Source organism: Mytilus edulis, chromosome 5 (assembly GCF_963676685.1).
Source record: "Mytilus edulis chromosome 5, xbMytEdul2.2, whole genome shotgun sequence".
Classification (NCBI taxonomy): Eukaryota; Metazoa; Mollusca; class Bivalvia; order Mytilida; family Mytilidae; genus Mytilus; species Mytilus edulis.
This window is the reverse complement of record NC_092348.1, coordinates 34,703,704-34,717,894: the sequence shown is the minus strand read 5'-3', so window position 1 is coordinate 34,717,894 and position 14,191 is coordinate 34,703,704. Positions and strand designations below refer to the sequence as shown.

At 32.1% G+C, this 14,191-nt stretch overlaps 1 protein-coding gene across 2 annotated transcripts in view; it reads right to left on the bottom strand.

Moving 5' to 3' along the window:
- LOC139523521 (uncharacterized) overlaps positions 1-14,191 on the bottom strand; it is a 60,224-nt gene that overhangs the window by 20,030 nt on the left and 26,003 nt on the right. For both annotated transcript variants that reach the window (XM_071317589.1, XM_071317590.1), the window contains one exon: positions 10,483-10,683. In XM_071317589.1, the coding sequence (XP_071173690.1) occupies positions 10,483-10,683 (201 nt within the window). The remainder of the gene's footprint in view (positions 1-10,482; positions 10,684-14,191) is intronic.

The window sequence follows — 14,191 nt, the reverse complement described above, 5'->3', positions numbered from 1 at the left end:
AACGATACATATACAAAACAAATAAATTATACGAACGCATTAAAAGTGTTAAAGAAGCAACTATATATAAACTAGAGACTCTACAGAGCTTGTGTCGCTCACTTTGGTCTATGTGAATATTAAACAATGGACACAGATGGATTCATGACAAACTTGTGTTTTGGTGATGGTGATGTGTTTGTAGATCTTACTTTACTAAACATTCTTGCTGCTTACAATTATCTCTATCTATAACAGTACTTTCTGTGGAAAATGTTATTGAAAATCTTCAAATTTTAAGAAAATTGTTAAAAATTGACTATGAAGGGCAATAACTCCTTAGGGGGTCAATTGACTATTTTGGTCACACTGACTTATTTTTAGTTCTTACTTTGCTGTACATTATTGCTGTTTACAGTTTATCTCTATCTATAATAATATTCAAGATAATAACAAAAAACAGCAAAATTTCCTAAAAAAATTACCAATTCAGGGGCAGCAACCTAACAACCGATTATCCGATTCATCTGAAAATTCCAGGGCGATAGATCGTGACCTGATCAACAACTTTACTTCCTATCAGATTTGCTCTAAATGCTTTGTTTTTTGAGTTATAAGCCAAAAACTGCATTTTACCCCCATGTTCTATTTTTAGCCATGGTGGCCATCTTGGTTTGTTGGCCGAGTTACCGGACACACTTTTTTTTAACTAGATACCCCAATGATGATTATGGCTAAGTTTGGTTAAGTTTGGCCCCGTAGTTTCAGAGGAGAAGATTTTTCTAAAAGATTACTAAGATTTACGAAAAATGGTTAAAAATTGACTATAAAGGGCAGTAACTCCTAAAGTGGTCAACTGACCATTTTGGTCATGTTGACTTATTTGTAGATCTTACTTTGCTGAACATTATTGCTGTTTACAGTTTATCTATAATAATATTCAAGATAATAACCAAAAACAGCAAAATGTCCTTAAAATTACCATTTCAGGGGCAGCAACCCAACAACGAAATGTCTGATTCATCTAAAAATTTCAGGACAGATAGATCTTGACCTGATGAACAATATTACCCAGTCAGATTTGCTCTAAATGCTTTGGTTTTTGAGTTATAAGCCAAAAACTGCATTTTACCCCTATGTTCTATTTTTAGCCATGGCGGCCATCTTGGTTGGTTGGCCGAGTCACCGGACACATTTTTAAAACTACATACCCCAATAATGATTTTTGCTAAGTTTGGTTAAATTTGGCCCAGTAGTTTCAGAGAAGAAGATTTTTGTAAAAGTTAACGCAGGACGACGACGGACGACGACGGACGTCGGACGCCAAGTGATGAGAAAAGATCACTTGGCCCTATGGGCCAGGTGAGCTAAAAAAGAGGGAAACATTATAAATGTAACCACCAATCTATGATAATGATAATATAGATAATTACATCTAATATTGGTGTTGTTTTTGATCATTTTTTAGTTATGTTTAATGTATTATATTGTTAACATAATAATATATGATAACATAAAGACATGAAACAAAAGGAAACTTGTTGAAGCGAATTTATGGATTTCAAACGAGTGCATCGGTTTATAGTATGAATAAAACACAAAACACCGAATTGTTTGTGTGGAATTATCAATGCGCAAATCATTTCTTGTGTAGACATGACTTTAAAAGAGGGACGAAATATACCAAAGGGACAGTCAAACTCATAAATCTAAAACAAACTGACAACGTCATGGCTAAAAATGAAAAAGACAAACAGAAAAACAATAGTACACATGACACAACATAGAAAACTAAAGAATGAACAACACGAACCCCACCAAAAACTAGGGGTGATCTCAGGTGCTCCGGAAGGGTAAGAAGATCCTGCTCCACATGTGGCACCCGTCGTGTTGCTTATGTGATTACAAATCCGGTAAATAGTCTAATTCGGTAGGTCACATTCATGAAAGGGAAGGGGATTGTAGTTACGACGTAAGGAACATATCCGATATCATTTGTGAAACGGTTATTCCATAACGGTCAACCAACTCGTGATTGCGTCCGTAAAATTTACGAAGGGATGATTTCAACTTCACCATTTGGAACTCTTGGTTTAATAGCTTCCTTGTGAGCAGTAACCCTCTATCAAGAAAATCATGATAGGAAATGCAAGCACGGGAATATCGTATCAATTGGGAAATATACACCCCGTATGCAGGTGCTGCTGGAATGTTGCTACTTAGAAATGGAAAGTTCACAATTGGAAAGCTGAAATCATCTCTTTTGTCGTAAAGTTTTGTTTTCAACCGACCCTCATTGTCAATTTCTAGATGTAAGTCAAGATATGAAGCCGACTTAATTGTATCTGTAGTATCCTTTATCTCCAATTCGATGGGATAGATGCGTTCCACATACTAGTAGTCACCAAATTTTGAATTGTTTAGTGAAAGAACGTCATCTATATAGCGGAAAGTAGAATTAAAGGATATCTTTCTTCCTAAGAAGTTCCTGCATGAAGTCAGCCTCATAATAATAAAGAAACAAGTCGGCAAGTAGAGGGGCACAGTTTGTTCCCATTGGGATGCCGACAGTCTGTTAAAAAACACGTCCTCCGAACGTTACAAATATGTTGTCAATCAAGAAATCAAGCATCTTGATAATATCGGTTTCAGAGAATTTTTTGTTTTAATCAGAGTGATTCTTTACAAAGTATGATTTATCCCTCCCTAAGACAAGATACTTGTATCTACGTTGACCATTCTTTTTTATGAAGCAAAGTAATACCAACTCTTTCAATTTGTGTTTTAGTTTGGAATGTGGAATACTTGTGTTCATGTTTAATAAATGCGTGTGTGTTGTTTCTCATAATGATGCTTAGGATCTTAATATAGTATGCAAGTTTGGAGAAAGGATGTAAACTACACAATGCTAAGTATAGATTTGAAACTTAGTCTTATATTCTGCCGTTAAAATGCATTGAATCGTTAATGATAACGTAACATAACAATAGGTATACATCAAGACCATACGGTTATACCCATTACATTTATATAGAAATATCTTTAAATACATGTGTTGAATAAAGGCAACAGTTGTATACCGCTGTGCAAAACTCACAAATCGATAGAAAAAACAAATCCGGGTTACAAACTAAAACTGAGGGAAACGCATGAAATGTAAAAGGAGAACAACGACAAAGAAAAAACACGCACAGAAACGAATAAAGCATTAGACAAAATTCGATGAGAATAACAAATATAACAGAACATAAAAACTAAATACATGAATTAGGGATAGAAAAGTACCGTGACACGTCTTATAATAATGTAAATTCACACTCAAATATAAGAGGAAACAAACGACACAAAACCCAGCGTTAAAATGTAACACACACAGAAACGAACTATAATATAACAATGGCCATATTCCTGACTTTGTACAGGACTTTTTTAAGGAAAAAATGGTGGGTTGATCCTGGTTTTGTGGCATGCCAAATCTCCCGCTTTAATGGCAGTGTTAAGTATAACATTAAGGTGACAACACAACATTACAGGACTACAATACAAATGAATAGGAGAACATATTGGAAAAAGCAACCCACGAATAATAGCTAACAAAAAGCACCAAGTTTAAAATTTAATACGCCAGCAGTGAGTTTCGTCCAAACAAGACTTACTAGTGACGCCCAGTTAAAAAAGTTCGAAAGCCAAAACAAGTACAAAGTTGAACAGCACTGAGGACCAAAAGTTCAAAAAAATTGAACCAAATACGGCTAGGGTTTTTTGCTTGGGATAAGAACATTCTTATAATTCAGAATAATTTATATTTTTGCAAACAGTAAATTTTATAAAATGACTATATAAAAGATATACATGATAAAACTGAACTATTAACTCATTACAGGAAAAACAAACCGGATACATTGTTTATAGAATTAAGGTTGTCAATGCAGATAAAAACGGTTGGTATTCTTTATATACTTTGAACAGATAAACAAATATTATTGTTTTTTTCATTACTTAAGGCTTCATCACCAATTAATAATAAAACGATAGTAATATTGACATTAGAGACATTAATTTCGTTTAACATCAGATTTCTATGAGTTGAAAAATTAATACACTATAGTAACTGGTGTTCAACATTTTCATTCATTAAACCACATGAACAATTGGCATTCTGTATCAAATTTGCTTCGAACAAGGCAGCTTGCAGAAAACTGTATCTGTTACGCAGCCTCGTGTGTAAAACAGAATACAAACGAACTAGAAGACACATATCTCAGGGATTTATCATTCCTAATGTTTATGCAAATTTCATTTAAAAAGGGAAAATGTAGGAATTTGTATTATGCTTAAGTCTAAAGAATTCCACAATTCAATAAAGACGGAAAATAAGACTGTTAATAATTAACTGATAAACGCTTTACAAAAATAGTATGTTTTTTTACTGTTACGGAAACTATGATTACTAATAGTTATTTGATAAAAAATCCGGTGCTTGTATTTTAAAACAAATTTTTAAAATCGTCTGCACCGGTACAAATGTGTCTTTTTAACAAACACAGCAAATCTACTTGTATACCATATTTTTCAAGTTTGTATAGTAAAGCCTTAATATCAGAAATATTTATTTAAAATTTCAAACCTTCAGTATGTTCCTTCATACGAAAGGTTAAATTTCTGATCCGAGTCTCCTAGCGGAGTAATAACATGAGTTAGTCTATCGCTTTTAATTAGTATATTGCTAATCTTCCAATACTGTTAACTGTTTTCAACTTTCAGTTCATCTAGATTCTTGTTTATAGTCGCATAGACATGTTTTTCATCCTGTTTCTTTAAATTATTAGTTTTAGTTTGTAACCCGAATTTGGTTTTTTCTATCGATTTATGAGTTTCGAACAGCGATATACTACTGTTGCCTTTATTTAACTTTGTTCCTGTGTTACTTATCTTAATGTTCAGCATATGTACTACTTGAACAAATATAAAGAAAAGTATGTCCCGTGTTCGCACTTCCCGTCCCAAATTTGAATCAAAGCAAACTTTATCATCACATCTCATAGTTACTGCCCTTGTAGATACACACGTAGATGCTATATTAATAAAATTGTTTATTGAAATTTGAAACAGCAAGATGAACATCATTTGCATCAAAAATTAAATTTTCCCAATAAGAATTACGTACTCTTTGTTTTATTAGGTCATAATACCTCTTTAATAATCCCATATAGATCTAATATATGTTCGACTTTTACTAATACCACAATCAAATGTAACGTATGTTCCATCATGATCACTTATACCTCCACGAAGAAGTATAGTGTCCTTATCTAAAACCGGTGTAGAATCTTTAACTAAAATAGGAGCAAGTAGTTACGAACTTATTGTTCGTGTGTCAAAGTTGGTGGCTTTGTAAATTATGTTAATTACGCCATTAATAAAAGTAACATCTCTAATATTTGATGGTAGACCAGATATAAAATCTTTTTTCAGAACACGTTGGCAAAGTATACAAATATTTTTATCAAGGGTGTGTTTCAACATTTTATCAAAGTATAGCCAGAAACAAACTGAAGATTGCCTTTCCGACCTTTAATTATTTATATTAATTAAAATAGATCGGTTTGGTCTTAAACTCAAACACAGTTTGAATTCACTGTTTCATTGAACTGTTTGGTGCGGTTATACCTTAACACATTAGAACCGAATCTTCCACTTTAATGTGTGTGGTAAGTAGGTTTACATTTACTGCAAATCTTTACAGAAAACAATATTTGTAGACATATTGTAATGTTTGATGTAACATTTTTCCATTTTGGATTGTCAGAATTGTCCATGAAAGACCTCCATGTGGTCAATTGGATCAATCAAAACATTAATTGGTTAGTTATTTCACAAGAAAATCCTTTTATAATTTAGAATGCAAACGGAGAATTTTCAAAATGACTTCAGCCGACCAAAGATCAGAAAACAGCCGAATGCTTCGAATGAATCTTCAACGCAGCAGGAAAATCTCGCACCCTGAAGTTAGATTAAGATGCCCCCTTGACAATAATAAAATTCAAAATGAAAATTGCGAATATGTCAAAGATTTGCATCATTTGGCACCTAATAAATGTGTGTACTAGATCAGTGAAAACAAACGGCATACTAAACTCAAAGACATTTAAATGAAAAAAAAAAAAAAAAAAAAACAATACAAAAAATCCAATCCTGGGACAGGCGCAAACGTGCGGCGGGGTTAATCTTTTTATGCGAGATCTCAACAATCCCCCTTTACATTGTACCTCCAGCCAATGTAGAATAGGTAACAAAAGAAACTAAGCAAAATGACCATTATATATACAATACCAAAGGATTACTAGCAGGTACTGAAATGCAAACTGAAAATTTCAATTAAAATGATTTAGTGTATATAAAAGGTGAAACACATAAGACGTCGCGTACGGTATTGGTGTTAGTTGTTGTTAATTTGACGTTATTTTTCATGCAAATGTATAAATAACGTCGTACTATTAAGTCCGTGCAGCTCAATCATACAGCATGATTTATATAAACGGTCTGCTTGACTTGCTACGTGTAGAGCCGAAATGAAAAACGGCGGCACATACTGTAGAAGCACAAATTTTCGTGGGGGATTTAATTTCGTTTATTTCGTGGATAAGAATTATCCACGAAATTAAAACCCCAACGAAAATTTAACTGTAGATTTACATTATTTTATGATCTGACTAAATCTTATTGACATTATATAATTAATGAACATAAATGCAGACAATGAAATAAATAGGTTAATTGATTAAACATCGATATTCAAAGGTTTTCTTTAAGTCAGATGATAATCCTAATCTTTTGTTTGTACAGTAATTAATAATCACCAAGAACTTTTAATCAATGTCATTTAACAGTCTAATGCGTCTGTAATGCCCTCAAGTTGTAATACATTTATTACACAATCATTGTCCTTGGATAAAGTGTATAACAGCCAATTAGCGTGTGCAGGTTACAACACTTGATTAGTGCTCACTGTTACTATGAAATCCAATTATTGATTTTTCCCAACGGCAAAAGTTCACATCAGTTTTATTGAGTATTGTCAATTATAAAGTGACATTTGTATATTTTTTTCTAAACTTAAAAAACACGAAAATTAATCCCCACGAACTTACTTTTGGATACAAAACGACGAAATTTTAACCCCACGAAAATTAATGTTTATACAGTATATCTTAAAGTGCAGTTAAATTAAAACAGATATATAATATTTATTAATATGGTATCACATTGAATCAAAGATATTTTCTTTTTCTTTTGATTGTAACAGGATATTTTTTTTTAACTACGGTTTTTTCTTCTGCTTTCTTTTATCGACTTTTGATAGTTTCTGAATAAATTTTGGATAGTATTGAAGCGTTTATTTCATCACCTCTATTAAGGTTAAGTATCAATTGTTGAAAGCAAATTCAAAATTTACTACAACAAAAAATAATTTAATCAAATTTGTCAATTGCATAAACAAAAGGAAATTTAAACTCAACTATAAACAGATAAACGGATACAGTTATAAATTTTATTTAGATTAAAAATCTGTTGAGATATAATTGTATAAAAAAAAATATAAAAAAGTAACGATTATGCATGAGATATTTTGCGACGTTAGGTACTACATGTCAAGTTATACAGAACGTCAAAACAAGTAAAACAGCATGCTGTGATATTATGACTAGACAAAAGTGGTTGCTGACTGTGTCGTTAATACTTTCGACATGTAGTCTAAAATGGGTTCAAATAAATCCCTGAAATGTAAATTTTCATCTTATATAGTATTTTTTGTGCTGTTACACATTAAAATTGTTCCCCCTCCAAACTGAACTTCTCCCCTATCCATATGTTTAACTATTTTTGGCTGGCCACACAACAAAGTGAACTTTTCGTCCTTGTCAGACGCGTCCAATTAACGATGACGTCATAAATAAAACATACTCCATTTACACCATAGACCGGTCTTTCTAGGAATAAAACTGTTTTTTTAATAAGTTTTAACAATGACAAGAAAAGCTTCAAAGCAACGCTGGTCATATGTTTCGGTGTTACTTGTCCACACGCGCAAAATAAATGTTATTAGGGTCATTCGAGTTACACAATGAAAAAAAGTATTGATTTCAATGTATATTCAATTTTTTCTTTTAATTACGCAAATTTTGATATATACATTTATAAAGTTATCAATTCCGAAACATCTAACAAATGCAATAAAGGCGTACTGGAGAGCAAAAAGTCTTATTATCACCAACACCGTTCGCGACATCATAAGCATCATAAGTGTACAGTTTGAACGTTCGTCTACTACAAACATAACTAGTGGGACTTATTACTTTGGAAAAGAGAGTCAGAATAAAACATGGGGACACTATCCTCTTGGAAAACATATAAAACTTAAACCAGCCCCGATTTTCTTTTCACTCTTAATTAATTTAATATTTTCACAGATAAATTATACTATAAACTATTTCCTTTGTTATAGCTGAAATAATTTACCACTTGTAGGTTTAGGCCCTGTTAATACCTAATGTTGGGGTATCAAATGTAGACACCAAAAACTACAATTAAGGAGCTACTATCTCTTAATTATATGAAAATGATGTACTGGTATTTAATTTTACTTCAGTCAGTAGTGTTTATATTGCAGAATTTTATGTTTTACTGGAAATGGAATAAATACTTATAGTATGGCTGATAACACAAAAGCCTATCGATTTTGTTATTCTTGTATGTTTTTCTATTTATTTTAGTTAATCAATATCTTTTGGAGTTAAGTATGACGTCAATTTCACAAGGACACGTATTTATTTAGGTGACAGATGAAGCCCGTCTACGGATGCGGGATTGTCTCGGGTTGTTGTTTTCCCCTATTCCAATGCTCAATTTTACTATTAAATACGGCATTGAATTACAGATAAAACAGTAAAAAAAAACAGATTGATGAACCGTACTTTTTACATGCAACTTCATACAGTATCTTAATTAATAGAAGGTAACTGCTGGAAGAATAGTTCTTTCTAAGAGTTTGCGTATTACGGTATGAAGCACATACCTGAATAAATAAAGATGCATTTGATTTGGTTGACCATTATGTGTCACATAATCATTGTACAGTAGATGGTATAATACCATAAAAATATTAGTAACACCATAGAAATGTATTTCAACAACAGTTCATACTGTGCAACAGACAGGACTAGTACAAAATAATAACTGTTACAATCAGTTCTAGCGAAATAAAAACCATGCAAGAATGACTTCTATGACAGACTTGTCCAAAGTTGATGATGGTAGGTACTAATCTGATTAAAGTGTGGAGTGAGTTATGTTAGAGCTGCCAATCATAACTGTTCTATATAGAACTATCAAAAATGTAAGGATAACTTTTCAACAGAACTGTCCTTGTTCAAATCAAATTAAGAAAATATTAAAATATAAATCAGTGTTAGCACAATCTTGTCAACTATACACTCAGGAGTTACTTCTTATCCATTTTGTACAACAATCAACCCTAATGTGTCAATTATATTTATTTTGAATAATAATTTGTTTTCAATTTCGATTTTGATGAAAAAGTTTCAAATGATTGATGTTTTATTTTTTATAAATCTAGGTATGATAAGTTAAGCCTTTTTCAACTGATTTTTATAGTTCGTTCTTATGTTGTACTGTTATACCACTGTCCTAGGTTAGGGGAGGGTTGGGATCCCGCTAACATGTTTAACCCCGCCACATTATTTATGTATGTGCCTGTCCCAAGTCATGAGCCTGTAATTCAGTGGTTGTCGTTGTTTTATGTTTTACATATTTGTTTTTCGTTCATTTTTTTGAAGGCCGTACGATGACCTATAGTTGTTAATGTCTGTGTCATTTTGGTCTTTTGTGGATAGTTGTCTCATTGGCAATCATACCACATCTTCTTTTATTTTTTATATATAACGTTCTAGGATGAACATTTTGTGTGTTTTTGAACATTTTCCTGACATGTCCTAAAAGATTTTAAGATAGGGTTTATAACTGATTTTAAATGTTCCTATTTATTTGGTGAGTTCACCACCAATTTGTGTAGGATCATCGTGTCGCGCAATTATTGATTGATGAATTAATATTTTATTAATGTTTAATGATATATTGGTTGAATTATAATTTTTTGTTTTAATTCGTTGATGGCGGTACATTTTTTTCGACATGTGAATTGTGAATACGTCATAATTTTTTCCGTATTTATCTCATTTAAAGAATAAACGAAAACAAAGTGATGGAGAGTGTCTCTTTGGCACTCTTACCATAACTTCGTATATCTTAATACCCACGAAAAATCATTTGGGTTTCTTCAAGCAGCCTGGAAAGAAACATGCACTGTTGTAACAGTAAATAGTAATCATAACTTGACTTCCTGAAAACAACACAATTCTTATTTGATATTAACCCTTTGCAAATCATTCTTTTAATTGTTCAATAGAAGGTTGAAATACTTACCACATGAACTAATTTGTCTGTCCAATGGAATTGTCTGCTGGCACATATTTACAGCAAACATACATGGAGTTGAGTAAACAGCGCCCGTGTTATCACATACCAAGCCACCGATATGTTGACATCTATATGAGGCATCGTTTGTGCAAACACATTCAAAGCCATCAAATACTTCAAATTCAGAACATTTAGAATTAAATGGATCTGAAATAAAAATGAATAGTATAAATAGAATGGAACGTTTGCATTATGTCATGGCTAAACTATCATGAGCCGATAAACAAGAGCTTGAAAGCTTGACACAGTTTTAAGACAGAAGATGATGATACTAAATGAATTTTCAAATTCGTCAATCGAAAAGAACTGACATTTCCATTACAGTAACGAAAAAGACAAAAAGACAAATACATGAAAAAACAATCTTCATAATAAACTGTTTATAAACTATATTCAAGTAATACCGATCGGGTACTATTGATACATGCGGATATTAATATCAAAATTCACAATTTTGTAGTATCTAAACAAAGAAAAGCACCTTACTTATATAATGTGGTTTCCAATGTACCCGTTTCGTTATTCATATACTGAATCTATGTCAACAGAATATGACTAAGGTCGTGTTCATACCAACGCGTACTGTAAACCTGTTACCAATTAGTTTCATCTGCTCTTAGGTTAAAAGTTCGAGGCATCGTCCCCATTCTGAACAGACACAGCTGAGTACGTGTAAACTCCACAAAGCTAAACGGACGGCTCACTTTGGCAAGGGTTTTACGATCGATCGAAAGAAGACCAAAGTGACCATGAGGTTATTTGGTAGATAAACAATCTGAACTGCAACGTACTATTAAAGATATACATAGTCTATGAAAATAAATATAAGTCAGGATCCTGTTATGAAATGAATGTCATTTGCTGCTGTGTTACATATTTGTTTTTCGTTCATTATTTTGTACATAAATTGGGCCGTTAGTTTTCTCGTTTCAATTGTTCTACATTTTGCATTTCGTGGCATTTTTTAGCTCATTGTCGAAGGCCGTATGTGGTGAGATGTAGTTGTTAATTTCTGTGTCATTTTGTCACTTGTGAAGAGTTTTCTCATTTGCAATCATACCACATGTTCTTTTTATATTCAAAAAGTATCAACAAAATACAGAAATCTAAGGATAAATGACAAAGAAAGGAGTTAGTATATTCGACTATTCATCAAACTGTTACAGGATTGTACAAGACGAACCGATTGAATGACAGTAACATTATTTTAAAGATATCAAATTATCAACCACGCTTTAACTTTAGATAAACATTGTTTTATGTTTCCTATTATATTAAGGGATAACTTTATATATATTTTTAACTTCAATGAAAAGATTTTTCTGACAAAGGAGAAAAACAAGTCAACAAATTATGAAACACGTTTTAGGTTTTCATTATGATCTCATCACTCGGTTTCAAACACCTGATATCAAATTATCCTCTTTTTCTGTCGCTTTGAACTATCTTAATATAACCCTTTCATATATTTATTTAAGAATTGAATGCTCTTTTTTGTAAATTTATTGAGGTGTAAAAGCGTTGACCGAAGTACATTTTGTATGAAGCGCGGAAGCGCTTCATACTTAAAATGTGCGCACGGTCAACGCTTTTACAACCCTATAAAGTTACAAAAAAAAGCATTCAATACTTATAATTACATTTTTACCTATAGGATCATGAAAACACGCCTTTTATCAAGTTTTTATTTTATTTACCTGTGCACTTTATTGTGGGACCTCGTGTCATCATGAATGAGAAGTTTTATTGAGTGATACAACTGCTTAAGGAATAACACATGATGTGCAGTTAGCCAATCAGAATAACGTATTGTAATGAAACATACATCTAATGTAATTATTTCATAATTTAAATATACGAAAATCCATAATATTAACACTGTTGGTATTAGGTTGAATGTGTCATTCAGCTGAATGTTAAGGAAAACAGAATTATTTGTTCAAATAAAATCCAACCAATCGTTTTGATATTTATTTACTACAAATATTTTTGTTCATTTTCCATCTCAAAGTATTTGAAATTAACAAAGTTAAATCAAATGATACTTGTAGCTCTCTCTTAAAAAAATCATTTATCTAAAATGAAAAGAAAATATGTTGCATGAATGTTTCTTTTATATTTATAACACAGCTATAACGTATTATCGACAAAAAAACTCATCATAGATACCAGGATTGACGTTTGATATGTACGCCAGACGTGCGTGTCGTCTGCAAAAGACTCATCAGTGACGCTCGAATAAAACAAAATTTAAAAAGCGAAATAAAGTACGAAGTTAAAGAGCATTGAGAACCAAAAATTCCTAAAAGTTCTGTCAAAAACAGCGTAAGTAATCTATTCCTGAGGTATAAAAGCCTCAGTTTTTCAAAAATTCTAAATTTTGTTAACAGTTAATTTATAATTAGGAACAAATCAATAATAACCCAAGTCAACACAGAAGTGTTGACTACTGGGCTGGTGATATCCCCGGGAAATTAAAACTCTACTAGCAGTCGCATCGACCCAGTGTTTGTAAATAAACTCATCATATATACCCGGTTTGAAATTTTATATTTACGCTAGACGCGCGTTTCGTCTACAAAAGACTCACAAGTGACGCTCGAATAAAGGAATGTTAAAAAAGCCAAATAAAGTACGAAGTTATATAACATTGAGGACTAAATATTCCTAAAAGTTATGCCAAATACAGCTAAGGTTATCTATTCAATAGGTAGAAAAGCCTTAGTATTTCAGAAATTAAAAGTTTTGTTTACAGTTAATTTATAATTAGGAACATATCAATGATAACTCAAGTCAACACTTCTTACTGGGCCGGTGATACCCTCGGGGATTTAAAACTCCAGCAGCAGTGGCAACGACCCAGTGGTTATGAATAAACTCATTATAGATACCAGGATGGAAATTTTATATTTACGCCAGACGCGTTTCGTCTCTAAAAGACTCATCAGTAACGCTGGAATAAAAAATATTAAAAAAGTTCCAAAAAAGTACGGAGTTGAAGAGTAGTGAGGACCATGAATTCCTAAAAGTTTTCCAAATACAGCTAAGGTAATCTATTCCTGAGGTAAAAAAAATATTCCATTGAGTGCTTGTTGATTACATTCCAATTACGTTCGGGTGTGTTGCCAAAGTAAAACGGATCGAAAAATTAACACAAATAAAAACATAGAATGTGAAAAAACGTGACAGATTAGTGAATTGAAAGAGCCTTGAATTTTGTTTTTATATTTTCTCTGTGTTTCCATTTGTTAATTAAATTATTCCTTTATAGTGGTTAACTTGCTGTTGTAATGAATTTGTTCTTTATAAATCTGTTATTACTATTTACTTTCAAGAGCATGTTTGATTACATTCTTTCAGCAAGGTTTTCCCTCGCACTTGTTCAGCACGGTGGCCAAACATAGAACGGGAGGTCTCGTAGTTAAGGTAAAAATATCGGCGAATTAGTGCCTGGGACGTCACTCACCAAACTTAGGTTACATTTATGAATATTTGCATAATTTAAAAGTTTTTCTTCTAAAAAAGGAATTCACCTTGAAATATGTAAGAGTAAAACGTAGCCATTTAAAAATACGAAACATATTCGTTTCTGAATTTGAAGTTTCATATGAATTCAATTATAATTTTAATCAGCTTTAGATATAGGAAGATTTTG